The sequence below is a fragment of the Podarcis bocagei genome (genome assembly GCF_964188305.1).
Source record: "Podarcis bocagei genome assembly, chromosome: 3".
NCBI classification, from domain to species: Eukaryota; Metazoa; Chordata; class Lepidosauria; order Squamata; family Lacertidae; genus Podarcis; species Podarcis bocagei.
The window spans coordinates 55415590-55434061 of NC_138127.1; the positions used below are offsets into that span (position 1 = coordinate 55415590).

An 18472-nucleotide genomic window follows, 5' to 3' on the forward strand; every position below is an offset into this window, starting at 1 on the left:
CTTGGCTGCTTCTAATTCAGTGGAGAAAAAATTGTTTCCACTTGCTTCATAATGACATGCTGGCTCTTCTCTTTCATGAATAAATGGCACCCCAGGAACCTGGATGCTGAGGGAAGGCTCTCTGACCCCTTTACATTGCATTAGTTCTGACATTTCCCCCTGGTTTCAGGAGAGAAAGAAACAATTAGCTTTATCTCCAGGCAGCTCTTTTATACATAAATGGTATTCCTTTGTCTCCCACTGAGTTAGCCTTCTGGCATTTCAGCTTGGCTATGAGTCATCTCTTCCCCCCCCCCTTTTTTTGGTGGCTGGAAATGACTCACTGCAAGAGGCGAAGAAAAGAAAACAAACCAATTTCAAGTCTTTTTGCTTTCTAAACTGAAGCCAACACTTAACGTTTTAACTTATTTGGCCATTTTAGTTTACAAGCCTGATAAAACTAGCAGGAACACACAAAACCGAGAACTGAAAGAAGTTAGGGTGGGGAGGCATTTGACAACCAGTGTGCAGGTCATATGAAATTGGGGCTGCTGGGGGTGGGGGGGGAGAGGGAAGAGCAGTGGCAGAGGAAGGGGGTGCTGGGGGTGTGGTCTGCCCTGGGTGTCATCAATGAGGGGGGGTGTGACAAAATGAGGTTTTTTAAAAATGGGCTCACGACATTATTTAGGAGTGACATGGTGGCTTAGGCGCCTGCAGGTTCTGCGCTGCCTGAAATGACAGCACGGGGCTTGCATCTGCCTACTGCCTCTCCCTCAGCTGCCCTACAGCTGAGGGGGAGGCGTTGGAGAGGCTCACCCCACCCCCATGGGCAGATCATCCCACCCCCGGCTCCAGGACATGCCCCTGCGCCAGGCACCCGAGCGGCTAGCTACGCTGCTGGGGAAGAGTGCCATTTTCCCACTCAGGGTACTGCAGTAGGGCACTTGGTTTGCATGCTGAAAGACCCAGGTTCCATCTCTGGCATCTCTAGGTAGGATTTGCTGGGAAAGACTCTTGGAGTTTTGGATTTGATATCCTGCGTTATCACTACCCGAAGGAGTCTCAAAGCAGCTAACATTCTCCTTTCCCTTCCTCCCCCACAACAAACACTCTGTGAGGTGAGTGGGGCTGAGAGACTTCAAAGAAGTGTGACTGGCCCAAGGTCACCCAGCAGCTGCATGTGGAGGAGCGGAGACACGAACCCGGTTCCCCAGATTACGAGACTACCGCTCTTATCCACTACACCACACTGGCTCTCTTGTCTGAAAACCCTGGAGAGCACCTGCTAGATAGTGTTGACAATACTGAGCAAATAGACCTAGCAGCCTCCTAAGGCAAGCAGCTTCCAGATCCATTGGTAGATTCTTTCACATTCTTTTTCATATCTCCAGAAAGAGCCTAAAGTTTTCGTTCTGTGGCATATGACACAGGGGAAGAATGGGATTCTCTTTGTGGGATTTCTTACAGAAAAATATAAATTAATTCATATTCCCCTCCCTTTCTCCCCCCTGCCTCCACTTAAGGCATTTAGTTTGTTCAGTGTGATTCATGTGCCCAAAGAAGTGTTTGATTTAGCCATTTCTACCTTTCCCATCACTTTTAAAAATGGCATTTAAAGTGTGCAAAAGACGGGTGTTCACTTGTGCATGATGTGCACATGTTACAGATCTGCTGTGGGGAAATGCTGCTTCAGCAGCCGCCAGGATTACAGCAGCCGTTGTAATATTTGGAGCTGCTTCAGTGGTCAGAACAGAGCACAAACCTGTGTGTGGTCCTGGGCATTTTCTCATAGTATCCATATTAAAAGGAATGAAATAGAAAATTCCCTTGATGGGATGGGACTTGCCCATCACGAGCACACTGGCATCCACCATATTCATGAAGTCCATTAATTAAGTGCAGTTATACTGTTCAAACCAGTGATGGTCCTTGTGTTCACATTTCCACTGTGGGCATTGGTGCTGATCCAGCTGTCTGCCTTCATCCTGAGCAATGCAGCGTGCTTATAAAAGAAGGCTCTTGGGTGACTTGTCTGATACCCTTTCTTTGCTGAAAGCTCTTTGTGATGCACAATGACACCACTATTATATATCGCAGGTGGAAACGGGCCAGGATTTAATTGCCAAATATAGGCCAACGCTGTTAAGATTGCCATTGTGCTATTCTTTCCAGGGCCGTGCCTTCATCTCTGCTTTTAGCTGGCCTAAAATTGGATATGGGTACTGGGGGAGGCAAAGACACAGGCACTCACAGCCATCCACCCATCCAACCAGTGTGGTGAAGGCCGCCAAGTGACCTTGGATCTGCCAGAATCTCTCAGCCGTAACCTACCTTACAGGGTTGTTGTTAGGATAACATGGAGAAGTGTGTACACTGCCTGAACTCCCTGGACGAAGGGCAGGGTATAAATGCGGTAAATAAATAAGTATTGGTGATACTGTTTGTTCTGAGATAAAAATTTTTTTTACAGATCATCACAAAAATAAAAGTGGTTTGGGAGGGGAAGGAAAATAGTGAATTCATCTTGGGAAAGGAGATGAATACCAAGTTAGTCAGCCCAACTATTTTGTTTCCCTGATGGTCCTCAGACTTTTTGTTACTTAACATGTTGCCAAGGCACAATGTGTGATTAAAAAAATTAGTAAGTGTTGTAAGTGAAGCTAATACATCCACTTACCACTACCCAAGAGTGGTCCTAATATGTGTGGCATTTCTGGGGATGGGGCGGGGGAGCGGGAGAGAGAGAGATTGTGCCTGCCTGCATGTATGTATCAGGGGTAGCTAATATTTTTTAAAATAATAATCTATATTAAATTTTAGAATAACTAGCCTTTTAACCTTAGGACTCATGTATCTTTAGTATTTGCATATAAGAGGGCATTGCAGCCAGTGAAATTCCTGTATTGCAGTCTGCAAGGATTTGAAAATCTTCCTCAGCCAAAGCTTTCTCATTCATCCAACTATTAAACATACATAAACCCTAATGTTGAAAGACTGGCCATCCCAGATTCATACTTGTCATATCAACAGCAAGTTAGCTGCTCAAATTTGTCCAGTTGTCTAAATAGCACATATTCTTTTCTTTGGTCCAAATAGATGTCTTATTTCCCATGTATTTTTGCCAATTTTTTTAAAAAACAAAACCTGAAGATACCTCACATTCAAGCTGAAGTGATATCTAGCTTTGCATTTCAATCAATATAGTCATACACATAGTTGAGAAATGGCCAAAAAAATGCATTGATCTGAATATGCTTTATCTCTTTTGTTTCTGTAGACTATCTATTTGGACAATGATGTTTCTTCCTTTGTTCAAATCAGAGGCTCAGTTCCACTATTTTGGGAGCAACCTGGGCTACAGGTAAGTAGCAAAAATCACTAAGGCTGCAATCTCAAGGCAAGAGGAGGGATTGAAGGCAGTTTAACCACCATATCCAATGCCCTACCAAGCATCAAGGCAGAAGCAAGAACAGAGGAATGTTATCCATCCTTTTTTGCACTTTGATTAGTTATTATTTAAGAGCTTCCTTCCCACTGGGAATAATGGGAAGAAGATAAAGAGTTTGAGGGGCTTCTGAACATGTCTGTCTTTCCCCCTGGTTCTGGATGTGATGTCTTTGAATCTAAGCTGCTTCCTGGTCCTCCCTTGGCATACCTCCTTTTGGCCCTACTAATGGTTAGAGTTTTGGCATCAACTGGGCCAGGACATCCAAGAGTCCAGTTGCAGGGAGGAAGTACCCATCTCCCTCTCCAGTTATTGGTGCTCTGTCTCTGACCTTGTAGAGAGAGACGTGATCTATCTTACAGCCCCTGAGATGTCAAAGAGGCCTGATGCTGTGGTTAAGGTAACTTTGAAAGTTGCTATGCCAACAGTGGAGACATTAATATTCAAGGTGCTGAGATTTGAGGTTGTGTTTTTTTAAAAAAACAAAACTTGTGTGCTGTGATTCAGTGCTTCTTATAAAGGCCACTGTCTAGCACTATTGGCTATGACAAAGGGAGGCACCAAAAGCAGTTTTGTCAGCCACAACCTGAAATGGGTGCCTACAGATTGCATCAAAACTGCTTTTAGAGAATAACTCCTATATTTGAATCATGAATGGCTCCATCTCTATATCACTCTGGAAGATCATATGGTCTGGTTTATACAAAAAAGCTGTTAACCTGAAACTTAATATGTATATTTTAAAAAATATTGATTATTCAAAACTGGACCTGTTTGTTTTTGTAAGCTCAAATACTTTTTATAAGCTGATTATTTCTCCTTTAAAACAATTGAACCTGGCTAGCTAAAGACAACACTTTCTGCTTGTTTATTTTTTAATTGCAGTGGTTCAGGCATGGTCTGTGCTTTAAGACAGCAGTTATATCTGTGTATGTACAGAATAGATGCTTACATGAGCTCTGGAATGTGAGTTAGGGACAGATTCAAGAATGCAATGAATACAGTGGTGTTTCCCTCAGCAGCTATGCCTGTTATATTCATTGGTGGCCCAAAGGAAGCTCACTTTGACAACTGGAGGATCAGTTAGATAGAGGATTCTGGGCAAGGTGAAACCATGGCCATTCACTGGGTGTTAATATGATTTTGCATTCATTTGTCAGTGTTGTTTGCTAATAAAATGTGTAATTTGTGCTTTGAGTGCCATATGGGGGTGGCAGTGTGGTTGCTAAGAGATAATAAAGGAACATTTTCTTTGAATGAAAAAGGGAGACATCTAGTGACTCATGTTTAAAACTATTGCTTTCTATTATTTTCATTGTTATCCACTTAGGTTGGCTCCCATCATCTAAAACTCACCAGAGGCCTGGAAGCTAATGCTCCTGCTTTTGACAAGTAGGTTTAATTGCGACGCTGCTGATAACTGAGTAAAATCAGATGTTACTGTTTGCATTCCAGGGTTTCCCAGAACATCTTCATGGTGTCACATCTTTCTTCTTTCAAATCCCACTTCAAAACTCACCTTTTTATGAGAAGCTTTTTGGTTGAATCCCTACAAGTGCAGACATAACACTTAACCATAGAATCATAGAATTGTAGAGTTGGAAGGGATCCTGTGGATCGGGTAGTCCAAGCCCCTGCAATGCAGGAATATGCAGCTGGCCCATATGGGGATCGAACCTGCAACCATGGCGTCGTCAGCACCACGCTCTAACCAGCTGAGCTAACCATATATAAGGGATCAAATACTGGCTGTGGGGTCAGCATGCTGCTGTCCACTTCCCTCTTGCTCAGGAACTCCTGTTGGTCATTATGCCAGCATCTGGCTGTGGAGCAGGGACAAATGTCAGGGGTTTCGCTAAGGAGAAAAAGAAGCTGTCTGCATTGTGGCTGCTACATCTGAAGACGGTAACACTACTAGGCTTATTGAAATTATTGTCTTAATCAGAGTTTAGGTCTGGGGTTAGGAAACCTTTTTTTAGCCTAACCCTCATCTCCCAAAGGGACACACACTAGTGACAGGTGGGGCCAGATGAGGTTTTGGGTTTGGCTGGAGCTGGCGCACATGCAACTCGTCACTATGAACACATACAGCACACACAGCATGCATATCAAGCACCTGTATAGTTTGCACACATATGCTTGCAAACCCACCCATCCCACTCCCCAGCTGGAATAAAATAAGGATTTTAGGTTTTTTCCTTGTATCACTTCAAACAGCGCTGGATGCTTCAGTTGAGGGAAGAATCTCATTTTCAGGGATAGGGAGGGGAATTCAGTTTGTGTGCTAGAAAGGTGGGATATTTTGTAGCACTAGTAATACCTTGAAGGAAGATATCTTGATCTGCCGCCAAAAAAAAAAAAAAAGAGTTAACTGTGCATTTGCTACCTTTATTGCACAGTTGGTTTTGAAGACTAGTAGATTTCCCTCACCCCCACCTGTATAATAAGCTGTTCTTGCATTTGCACAACCTCTTAGGAACTACTAAAGCCAGGTAAATGGCAGAAGGCTGTGTGCAAAGAGTGGTGAACGGCTATTGAAATAGATGAAGATCCCACAGGTAGAGCAACTCAGGTGATATAGGAGGGAATCAGTCCATTGTAATGCTTCTCAGAGAAAGCTGTGTGTGTTTTTAAGGCTGTCCCTGCTCCTCATCACGTACTTTAAGAAGAGTTATAAGACTCAGCTATACAGCTGCAAATAAAATGTTTTGAATGTGTTGAAAGGTGCAATATACAACTGTGACGCCAGATGGCAACTGTGAGCTATAGCAAATTCAATGCATTTTTCAAAACAATTTTAAAAAAAAGCATTTTCACAATCTACTAGGGTAGATTCCATCCGAGAGCATGTTGAATATTTATGAAACCAAAGCAATCTGTTTCTACTTTTGCAGGCATATAATGCTCATGAAAGAACAATATGGTAAACAAGTGATTGTTAACCTGTTAGGAAGCAAAGGAGGAGAGGACGTCCTCAATAGGGCTTTCAAGGTAAAAACAAAGAGCAAAGACATGTTTGTTTAGTATAACTGGGATTCTTGGGAGACTTCATAAAGTTTGTATGTATGAATGTTTGCTAAAAAGACATTCTTATCTGGCCTTTGCAGTTACCATCACAATGTCAATTGTAAATGTCATTGTAAGCACATCAGTTAAACTGATAAACCAAACCATTCTTGGTTAATTAAGCCTATACAGACATGTAAATTTTACATGTATTTTAATATGCTATTTTATTTTACAATTTATGCTTTTTAAATTGCTGATTTTATTTTGGAAAACATTGAATTAGCTTGATTTTTAACACCTGGGTTTTATAGGTAATTTTAACACACATGCTATATTTTATATAATTGCTGATGATAAATTCTGTTAAATAAAATATTTTAAAAAATCAGTTCTTTTGAAAATCATCAACATTTCCAAAGGAAGGATATTTCCATTTAAAGCAGAGTTTGCCAGATCATATTATTGGTATTTCAAATATTTTAAAAATTAAATAGCAGTATGCCTTTGAAATTCCAACCATAATTGTCACTGAGAAAAGAAAGAGGAACACATACAGTTAACTACTGCAATTGTCTCTAATCTTCCCACCCAACAGCCCCCTTGCCCTGTGGCAGGCCTGAGGAACCTTTTTGACCTGGCAAGCCAGATCTTTTATCTCCTTCCACCCTGCAGGCAAACTTTGACCCATAGGTAGTTTTGCCCACCTGTTAAGAGTTGGCAGGTGCAGGGAGATAATGAACAGATTTCAACTCCCCACACAGCAGCTGTTGCACGGGGAGTTCAATCCTGCTTTCTGCAGGCTTCTGGTATGCAGAGGCATTCCCTGCAGGAGACTCTCTCACAGACTCACACAGAGCAGGATGTGTTCAATGTGATCATTGTCCATGCTGGCTTCCCACAGTGAACTAGGGCAACAGCCAAACCAAGCCTCCACTGTTACCCCCCACGTGACATTACCTGCCCATCACTGTGATGTCACCTAATTGACAGGTGGGCACAGTTTAGAATAAATGGTTTCTTGGACCCAAATTGGAACCCCAGGTGGACCTGAAGTCCCCCTCCTTTTATTAAAAAATATATATTTAACAATTGATATGTTTTGATATACCACTTGATTGTAATAAAACCTCTAAGTGGTTTGCAAAAATGTGTGATGCTTTGCTGTGTCTGAGCTGTATCTCCCTCCTTCTCCAAGGGGGAGACAATGTTCCTCACAAGCAAGTTGATCAAAGATCAACGCCTGTTGATCAAAGCCTGTTGATCAAGACTGGGCACTCTGCTCCAGCCACTACAACTGATGCTGGCCAAACCCTCATTCATTCATTCATTTCATAAAATTTATACAGGCACTACAGTCTCTACTTTCTACCCCATGGGGAGGGGAAGTTGAGGCATCAGCATGGACTGAGCCCTCAGGTGGTTCCACTTCTTCTCCCTCACAAACTCCCACTGTGCATTGAAGTTCATTGTCAGTATTGTTCCCCTGTTAGGTTCTATCCTCCCTCTCAGTATCACCTGTAATTCCTGTTAGAGATGATAATTTGTCATTTCTCTGTAATGTTAAGGAGTAGCCCGGCTGCACAATTGGGCACAATACTTTGAACAATGATTCATGCTGAGATAGTAATGGTTTAGTCTGATATCATTCCCAAGTATGCTCCCTAAAGCAGCTGTCTGTAAATAGTCACTGAAGTGTGGGCAGTTGCCAAAGAAACAGATCCAACGGCAGTAACAGACTGTGGAAGCATGACTCTCCTCTAGTTATAAGCAGTTCTTAACACCGTCAGTGCCTGAAGCGCCTCTTCTTCTGAATTTATTTTGGAACTTGGCCATTTGAACTTTGAAATGAGCTTGATAATAGTTCTAAGTGAGCAAACACAGGAAGCAAGAATGCAGCTATGTTTAATATCACAATCTGAAACGTTTGCACCTATACCTCTCCCTATATGCAATGCAGCTTAAAAGGCAGGATAGAAACACTAAATAAATGTACAGTATAATCACTTGGCCTCATGTGGCTTTCTGACAGTGCACCTGGAGTGTTTTCTGCTGGTATTTGTTTTTTGGGGGGGCAGCAGCAAATCTTGCATTCTTGCTAAGGTAGCAGAGCTTCCTTTGAATTCTATGGCCTCTCACTTCAGATATCTTCAGCACAGGATTGCACCCTGAGTATGTGCTATTATTCATACTTTCAAGCTGGTATAGTGAACTGGATCACAACTTTTTTTTATTTTTTGCATTATTTCATGCCCTTTTGCAGGTGTAATTTTTACTCTCTGTCATATCTCCCAATCCATAGGAGAGACTTTGGAATGGGCATTTAGGTTGTGAGTACAAAATACATATTGGCATGAAGCTGTATTCTGACAACACACAACTACATACTAATACCTTATGGGACATCATGTGGCAGACACATGATGTGTGGGACACAGGCCCACACAGTCTAACTGAGGCCTTAGTTTTGGTTATAAATTGAGCGGTACTGATTAGTGCAACAACAACAAAAACACCTAAGGGAATTGAATTTTAAAATATGCAGTGAATATTATTGAATTTACAACTTAGCATCATGATTAGGTATAAATGGTTCAATAGCAGTTCAGTGCATATTATCATATACGGTATATTTTTCTGCAAAAAGGTTTTTCTCTCTGTCCCTTTCCTTTGCAATTAGAAGTTGCTCTGGGCATCATCCCATGCAGGAGACACACCCATGATTAATTTTGATTACCACCAGTTTGCAAAAGGTGGGAAAATGGAGAAGCTTGAGAATTTGCTGGGGCCTCAGCTGAAGTTGCATTGGGAAGAATTAGGCATCTTCACCAAGGGCGAGCATGCAGGTTTCCGGTGAGTATCTTAACCCTTTGATACCAATGGCTTGTGCTTTCCTTTTCAAGCTTCCAGATGTGTGCATTGACTCTGCATATGGAAGGTTGCATCCTCACTGGATTGGGGCAAAGGAAGCTAACAGTAAACAACCCAACTCTCTACATATATATGTATCTGCTTCTTCCCTTCTTCCCTTTTCAGCAGGTGTTTAGAAAGTAGTTGTTTTTTGGGATTTGTGGGAATGCTAAATCATTTCATTCTTTGACTTGATTTTTGAAGTCAACAGATGGGTACCTTGCGAACCAACTGCCTGGATTGTCTGGCTCGAACTAACACCGTTCAGTCCTTCATAGCACTTGAGGTGAGTGATCCACCAGACATTATACAGGAATGCCTTCCCTCTCTTTTTCATGCCTGCATTATGTCGATCTTGTGAAAAGGTGAAAGATTGTGTCTTTCTCATACGTATCTGGTTGGCCAAAGTGAGGACAGGATGCTTGGCTCTTTGGTCAGATCCAGCAGGGCTCTTTCTTACGCTTTGAGATTAATATCCTGAGCAAAATCCTTAATGTAACAACCAGCAGCAAGTTTTGGATATGATGAGGGCAGTGATCTTAACTGTTTCTCTCGGGCTTATTCCTCTTTTTTTCTCATCCAGGTTTTGTTCACTCAGCTAGAGAGCCTGGGATTAAACTCCAAGCCTATAGTTGAACGTTTCCTGGAGTCTTATAAAGCAATGTGGGCCCTCAATGGACACAACCTAAGTAGGATTTTTACAGGCAGCCGTGCCTTGGATGGAAAAGCTAAGGTAGAGGAGAGAAGTGATAATCGTCATATTCTTGGAAGCTGTCGCTGTGAGTTAAATGAATGCTATTAATGCTTTTGTTATATAGGTTGGGAAGTTCAAGGACGGGGCGCGCTCAGTGTCACGGACAATCCAGTCAAACTTTTTTGATGGTGTGAAACAGGAAGCCATTGACTTGCTGCTTATGGGTGATTTCTACAGTGAAGAGCAAGCGGAAAAAGAGAGGATGCTCATGGACCACACGGCATTGCTGAGTAAGTAAGAATTAGCTCTGACTTACTTTCTTTTTGGTTTTGGTATGTAAAGTAAATAGCAGCTGCAGCTCAGACAAAAGTCAATGAAAATAGTATATGTAAAAGATCGGTAGACAGGCAGACAGTTCCAACTCTGCCCCATGACAGAAAGACAGATAAGACAGATCCAACTCCACCCAACCCCACTAAAATAAAAATTCAATGAATAAGAATGTTTCGCCTGGTGCCTATAAACAGCTAGTGATGGTGCCAGGGGAGGGCATTCCACCAATTAGGGGCCGCCACTTAAAAGACCCATACTCATGCCTTCACCCTCTTTTTTAATTTAAATTATTTATAGTTATCATTTATATACATTTCAGTAGTTTAACAATAATTCTAACATTTCAAACATCAACTTCCTTCCTCCTCTTTCTGCAATTTCCATAAATTTATTTTATCATTTCCTGCATATTCTAAATTAACTTAACTTATTCTTTTATTCATCATTTTGATTATATATTCTTTTGAAACCCCAGATTATTACAATAATCCTGTTAATGTCTTTATCTGTTTATAATTTGTAGATATTCAATAAACCATTTCCATTCTTTTATAAAAAAGTTTGTTATCTTGGTTTCTTATTCTTCCAGTAAGTTTTGCCATTTCTGCATAATTCATAAGTTTTTGTATCCATTCATCTGTCGTCAGGACTTCTTCTTTCCATTTTTGGGCAAGTAACATTCTTGCAGCTGTAGTTGCATACATAAAGAAATTTCTATACTGTTTGGGTAGTTCTACATCTATAATCCCCAAAAGAAAAGCTTCTGATTTTAAATATAAACGTTATTTTAAACATCATTTTCAGTTCATTATATATCATTTCTCAGTAAGCTTCAACCTCACTACAAGACCACCACATATGATAAAAACATCTGCACCCTTTTCACTTCCCTCATAGGGGCCTTTGTTGAGGAATGCAAGGCTTGGGTTGATTCTTGTGGGGAGAGATGGTTCTTGAGGTATTGGGGTCCTGAGCTGCATAAGGCTTTATAGGTCAAAACCAGGACTTGGAATTGGGCATAGAAACTAATTGGTAGCTGGTACAGCCATGCCATAATTTGTGCTATGTGCTCAGACCATCTTGCCCTGGTGATCATCAGCATGAGACCTATAATAGTAAAACAACATCAGAGAGAGAGAGAAAAACTACACACCTGGGAAAGTAGCTATATTCAAGGCTAATCTAAGCATCTAACTTTCACCAATAATTAAAACCATATATGCAGGAGACAATGAACCCACCCCCTTTTTCTTTCACCTTTTGACGTTCAGGGTTTTTGTCCCCAGTGCATATATTTGGGCTTTCTGTACCCCTGATTCAGACACTTGGGCATTTGAATCTGAGTAACCAATGTGCCTGTTCTAGTGGTTACAATTTCATACTCCTCTTAATGATGTATTTTAAAACTTTTTAATATAATACAGCTATGTGCATGAGAACAAAAATAGATATAGGTTGCTTTGGATTCTCAGGTTGCAATTCTGTGTGTATTTCTTGGGAATAAATGCTGCTGAACACAATAGAAGTTTACCTCTGAGTGAACATGCATAGGATTGCGCTGTCAGTCTGCAAAATGCCCAACAGCAGATGAGCACTAATGCCTGCTTAACGTTTCCTCATAAGCTGCCCAGTTGCTCCCGAACTGTTCATGTTCCTGCTTATGAACTGTGAGGAAGAGCATCACTTGTGGCTTGTGGCATAGCCTGAAATGTTTATCCCTAGTGATTTAAGGCATGCCAACAAAAGCTATTATCAGGAGAGATGTTGGTATTTTGATGATTCATATGGTCCGTTTTATTTCATGCCAGAAATCCCACTCCCCTTTTCCCCCCTTCTTTCCATCAGTGACCCCTAGTATTTTGAAAGCCATGTCAGAGCATCAGTTTGAATTCACAAACTTCAAGAGAATTCGTGTTGCTATGGGGACTTGGAATGTAAATGGAGGCAAACAGTTTAAGAGCAATATCCTTGGTACCAGCGAGTTAACAGATTGGTTACTGGATTCCCCGAAGCTTTCTGGTGTTTCAGAATTTCAAGGTAACAAAGAGCACTAGTCATGCAGTGACAAGCGTATTTGTGCTTACATACACACATATCATATTCCTGCATACATGCATACATATGTATCTATGTTTGTATTTGTTCTAACTCAGTTTGTGGGGCATTAAAATTGTTAGGGTACTTGCACACCACCTAGAACCCTCTAGTTTTGTTCATAAATAGTCCAAGATAATGTGGTTAATAGAGAAGTCTGAAAATGCAGCATTTGTATAGTTTCCACTCAAAGTGAAGGACTTATAAGTTTTACCCCCGTAGTCTAAGATACTTCCACCCCATCTAAAAAGCTGGAATTTAGTTCACATTTAAGGCACCCCTGGTGGGATTCACCTAATCAGCCCTGTCAGTGGAAACCCTGTACAAAGACTTCCATTTGTACAATGGGTCTTCCCCTTTCCCCAAAATTGGTTTTGGGGGTCAGGAGAACCCCTAGAAGAGGAGAGGGGAAGGAATCTTTCCGCCTGGCAAGCTACAATGTTTGTGTAGATGGATTGTTTGGAAGAGCACAACACAGAATTTCACCCCCTGATTGGTAGACAAGTCTGAAAGGGGGATTCTGTGATGAACATGCATGTGTGAACAATATTTGAAAATCTAAGTCAGTATTAGGATTATCATATACAGTATAATAATAGAGGGAAGCATTCCACCACAGAAAAAGCCAAAGCTCCACATGGGAAATAATACTGGGCTTTGTGAGTTCTGTTGCCTTTCTCTATGGCAGTGTTCTGCAACCTTGGGGGACAGGCTATTGGACTATAACTCCCATCATTCCTAATCAGTGACTAAGCTAGCTGGGGTTTATGGAAGCTGCAGTCCAGTGACACATGGGAACCCATTGATGAAGAACCCTGTTCTGTTCTAGAATCATACTTGCTTGCATTGTGGGTGAGTGGGCATTTTTACTAAAAGCTGGGTATGTGCATCTGTGTCTACAGAAAGCAAGCATAATGCACTAGTGTCTCTCACATACTCTCTCAACTTGACCAGCTGACCACTGAAATCACTTAACCATGGTTAATAACCATGGTTTATTTTGTTTTTACATTAGGAAAGGAAACATACTCACAAAGCATCAACTCACTTTTGTATGTGTTCTTCCCCGCCCCCCTCCTGTTACCATAGATGACCATTGTCCAGCCGACATATTTGCCGTGGGATTTGAAGAGATGGTAGAATTAAATGCTGGGAATATTGTGAATGCTAGGTATGCTTAAACTGAGCTATTTAACTGTATTATACTCCATATCATATATTGACATAGTTGCTTATACTCTGTGTAGTGGTGTGTGCATAATTCACAAAATGCTAATAGCTGGTTCACATATGCATGCTTATCACCTGTTGACTCTGGCATCAAGTGATGATTGTCATGCATGCATGAGCCTTCAAAGATGAATCACCACAAATAAATCTTTCATATCAATTCAAGCACAATAAATTTAAATGGAAACTGCATTCATTCATTCAATGGAACTTCATCAAGTGCTGAATAATCAAGTTATGTTCATTCATACGTGAACCACACTCAGATGGGCTTTATTCATTGCAATAAATAACTATGATTTTGCAGCCTTTCAAACATGGCAGAAAGAGAATGAAATGAAAAATGCTGATTTCTCTGAATCTCTGTTAGAAACTGGTCTATTATTGTCTTATCTGCCTGAAGTGATGGAGACACAGAGGGGCTCTGGAGCAGAGTAAGACCGGTGTATGAACATGATAGTTAGATAAAGTGTTGATGTAGCCCTGAGTTATCAATAAGGTACCATTTATAAGCTCTGGAATTAACCCTGTGTTTTATCCAGTGAAGACTATTTCATGCCCTATCCAATTTTCCTGCTACTGCAATTAACGCTTGCGTTTACCTGTTGCAGCACAACTAATAAGAAGATGTGGGGAGAACAGCTTCAGAAAGCCCTTTCCAGGACACATCGATACATTCTGTTGACATCAGCACAGCTTGTTGGTGTTTGCCTCTTCATCTTTGTACGACCTTTCCATGTCCCCTTCATCAGGTATATCCCCTGCAGTGGGGAACTGGGAGCAAGTAGAAGTCTTCTTTCACTGCAAATTTGGTGAAAGTGAAGGGAAATAATTATTAAGTGGGAATTTACTAACTCTTGCTCATGCTGCTTTTGCATTACGCACGTTTTTGTTTTAAAAAAAGAAACTTTCATAATCAGTGATTGAGCCTGAAATCCTAAATATAAGTAAGACCCACTGAATTAAGGATTCTGCTTTTGGGATCCTGTTACCAACTGTAATTCTTGCAGCAGACTCTATTCTTTTTCAAAGAATATGGGCAGGAACTGTGATTGATGAATTGCTCCCTTTGAATTGGATTCTGCTTGAATAATTCACAGAGTACAACCAGTGAGTCTTGGAATCTTTATTGATATGTCTTCAAATTGGACATGCCCTCCATTAAGGAAACTATATTTTAGGGCAAGCTTAATGGCATGCATCTTGAATATGGCTGGCTAGATAGATGGCAGAATGAACAAAGGCGTGTGAGCAAAATTAAAAATATATATAATGTTTCTGTTTAATTCTATATATTTCTTTCAAGGCAGTTGTTCCATCTAAGCCTTAATAAACTTTTTTTAAAAAAAAAACCGAGGTTCAGAAGTGCTGTTATGCCAAATGTGATTTAGAGTTTTGAAGTTTTGAATGGGTGAAGAATGGGTCAAAATTTATTGGGGTGAGGGGAGTTGGCTGTATTTTATTCTGGGAAATCTCCCAGTGGCCACATACGGCTGGTGAGTGTGCGGCCAGAGGCGAAAGTGGGCAGAGCAATGAATGTAAAGTTTACCTTTGTATGCTAGGCTAGTTGCTATGCACACAGATATACACACTCACAAACACCCTGCTCCGTCCTTCATACACACAAGCAAGAGGCATTATCAAAGTTCAAAACACAGTTCAGCCAGACAAAAACACTCAAGGAGGGTCAGAAGCAGGGGCGTTGAGGGTGTGGCCACAGGACAGTCACAGGTGTTAGATGGAGAGACCTGGAGTGTAGTTCTGTGACATCACATCAAGATAAGAAATACATGAGCTGGATAAAGTCAGTGTAGTGGCAGTTTCTCTTTTGTAAGGCCCATGTAGATGCGTCGGACCTTCCATGGTCATTCATTTTGGCAGGGCTTGCACAGGATCCTTCTTTGCTAGTCATGGAGCCATAGAATGGTAGAGTTGGAAGGGACCCCAAGGGTCATCTAGTCCAACCCCCTGCAATGCAGGAATCTCAACTAAAGCACCCAAGACCATCCAACCTCGTGACAGTCTACTGTGCCTATTGTTCTATGTATTTCCTTTACACTTCCTTAGCAAATGCTTCCTTTTGTCTTTGGCTGTTCTCTCCTGCCCAGGGATGTAGCAGTGGACACAGTGAAGACTGGAATGGGAGGGAAAGCTGGCAATAAAGGAGCAGTTGCCATCCGTTTTCAGTTTCATAGCACCAGCTTATGCTTTCTATGCAGCCACTTGACTGCTGGTCAGTCTCAGGTGAAAGAGCGGAATGAGGACTATAAAGAGATCACGCAGAAGCTGAGCTTTCCAATGGTGAGGTTCTTGAAATGTTTTATTTAGAGTTGTGCTGAATTCTCACCCATGAAAACTATCAGAGCAAAAGGAATATATTCAGGGGCGGGTGGGTGTAAAGTTCCACCCATTTTCCTTTCTCCCCAATCTTAATTCAGGGAATGTAGCACAGACATTTATCTCCATGTGTGTGTGAGGATATAGGTAGCTGCTGATTCCGAAGCCTTAAAAAGATAGCCTGAATTTGGGCAAACCATGCTTAGAAGTAGCTTGTACATCTGTATTCAAAATATATCCATATTAACAGTGCCCTCTAGTGATGCTATAGCTGCAGACACGATTTGATGTGGAATGCATATATTTTTGTTGGGTATGTTTTGAGTTTTTGTTATGCTTGATTTTATAACAAACATTTAAATTTAGCTGAAACAATGGACTCTAAACAAAAGCTTGATGGTTGAGAATTGCAGTAAATCTTTATTACAGTTTCAATTTATAATAAAAAAAATTCCTTCTAGTAGCACCTTAAAGACCAACTAAGTTAGTTCTTGGTATGAGCTTTCGTGTGCATGCACACTTCTTCAATTTATAGTTATAGTAGTGTGAGGCTATAGTTTTAAGGGGCAAATTCACCTTCATTTAATATGAAGATTGTGCTTTGGTGGACAGGAAGTTGCTCACTTGGGGAGGTGGAACCAACAACACTAGTTTCCTGGCAACAGTATTGCTGCCACTTACCAGGCGTGGGAGGGATGAAATGGCAGGGAGGTTGGCATGGTGGGGCAGGTTCACTGGCAGGAGCACTGGATTGGCTCCACCGATGCACTTGTACTGAACCAATGCCTCCACCGCTCCATTTCCCTCCAGGTAAATGCCAGGGAAACCCCTGCCAGGAAGCTAGCATTGCACCTCATATCTCTGTGTGGGCCATTTCTGTTGGAAGAAGCACATTTTTCAAGTTAAAAACATGCGTCATCAAAACAGATGTGCATATGCGCTTGAGCTATCTTAGTTAACTGTGATTGTGCCAGATTATAGGATCAGTATTGTTTCAGTATAAGATAGTGGCTTGTACTGAAACTAAAGATCAAAGTTGTATTGAGAAACGTAGTGCCCAGTATTTATTAATGGGCCATACTCTGAAGAAAATTCTAAAACAGCACTCAGAAATAAGGAAGATTAAAATCCTGTTGTTTAATCTGTGCTTGAAAATACAATTTTCTCTCACACACAAACAGGGAAGAAGCATGTTTTCCCATGACTATGTGTTCTGGTGTGGTGATTTTAACTACCGCATTGACTTGACCTATGAAGAAGTATTTTATTTTCTCAAACGACAAGATTGGAAGACACTCCTGGAGTTTGATCAACTGCAGCAGCAGAAATCCAGTGGAAAAGTAAGGGGACTGGTGCTGTTTGAAAGAGCATTTACTGTAAAAGAGATATTCACCCAAAAGCTCTTTAGTTATTTGAAGCAGATGCCCAAAGCCTGATCTGAATGCACATGTTGCAGCAACCTAGCTGAATCTAAGCAGCTTTGGGTCTGGATGAGAGACTACTTAGGGACACTATTGAGGCCACCTTCTGTTTTGCAGTGGAAGGCAGTGTGATTATTCATTTAATAAACAATGATATTCTTAAAACTTGTGCTGCCAGAGGTCCATGGTGTACATCTGGTTGCTTTTGTTTGAATTTTTTTTTAAAAATCCTACCTTCCTTATGAAATAAGTATCAAGGTAGGTTAGCTACAGGTTTTTTTTTGGGGGGGGGAATATAGTAAAATAATAATGAAGTTAGAAAAGTTGGATTAAAAAAAAAAAACACAACCAAAATTTATACTCTTAATGGCCAAACAGGATTATAATGACTTTTTAATGGGATCATTTTTCTAGTTGCCTTTTTGTCTTATTCAAGTACATAACATAAGCAAAAATACTTTGCTAAAAATGCAAGTACAGTGGTACCTCTGGATGTGAACGGGATCCGTTCCAGAGCCCCATTTGCATCCCGAAGTGAACATAAGACGTGACTGTGTGCGCACGGGTTGCGTTTCGCCGCTTCCACGCATGCGTGTGACATCATTTTGAGCATCTGCGCATGTGTGAGCGGCGAAACCCGGAAGTAATGCGCTCCGTTACTTCTGGGTTGCTGCAGAGCGCAACCCGAAAATATTTAAGCTGAAGCGTATTCATCCCAAGGTATAACTGTAATCAGGCTGCTATCTGTGCTTAGAGCTACATGGTGGAGATCTGTTTTATACCAAGAGAAAAAATACTGTATGAATGGCACCATAATAAGCCACGATTTAGATGACCTGTGATTTGTTTTATAGATCTTTAAGGATTTTCATGAAGGAACTATTAATTTTGGTCCAACATATAAGTACGATGTTGGCTCAGAGGCTTATGATACAAGTGACAAATGCAGAACTCCAGCCTGGACTGACAGAGTACTTTGGTGGAGGAAGAAACTTCCTATTCATAAAACGGGTGGGTAGGATC

The 18472-nt window shown here is 41.1% G+C and overlaps 1 protein-coding gene and 1 long non-coding RNA gene across 4 annotated transcripts in view; one reads left to right on the forward strand and one right to left on the reverse strand.

Moving 5' to 3' along the window:
• Positions 1-18472, forward strand: part of SYNJ2 (synaptojanin 2) — a 51449-nt gene that overhangs the window by 19539 nt on the left and 13438 nt on the right. For 2 of the 3 annotated variants that reach the window (XM_081187423.1, XM_081187425.1), the window contains exons 5-17: positions 3257-3340; positions 4755-4816; positions 6319-6415; positions 9111-9283; positions 9545-9626; positions 9924-10073; positions 10159-10324; positions 12213-12404; positions 13551-13632; positions 14303-14443; positions 15800-15992; positions 17210-17368; positions 18304-18460. In XM_081187423.1, the coding sequence (XP_081043549.1) occupies positions 3257-3340; positions 4755-4816; positions 6319-6415; positions 9111-9283; positions 9545-9626; positions 9924-10073; positions 10159-10324; positions 12213-12404; positions 13551-13632; positions 14303-14443; positions 15800-15992; positions 17210-17368; positions 18304-18460 (1738 nt within the window). The remainder of the gene's footprint in view (positions 1-3256; positions 3341-4754; positions 4817-6318; positions 6416-9110; positions 9284-9544; positions 9627-9923; positions 10074-10158; positions 10325-12212; positions 12405-13550; positions 13633-14302; positions 14444-15799; positions 15993-17209; positions 17369-18303; positions 18461-18472) is intronic. The other variant, XM_081187424.1, reaches the window with a different exon arrangement.
• LOC308583474 lies at positions 195-9100 on the reverse strand. Its single transcript, XR_014006241.1, has 3 exons — positions 7138-9100; positions 4781-4973; positions 195-322 (listed from the first exon to the last, which is right to left on the reverse strand). It is a non-coding gene; the product is annotated as an uncharacterized lncRNA (long non-coding RNA).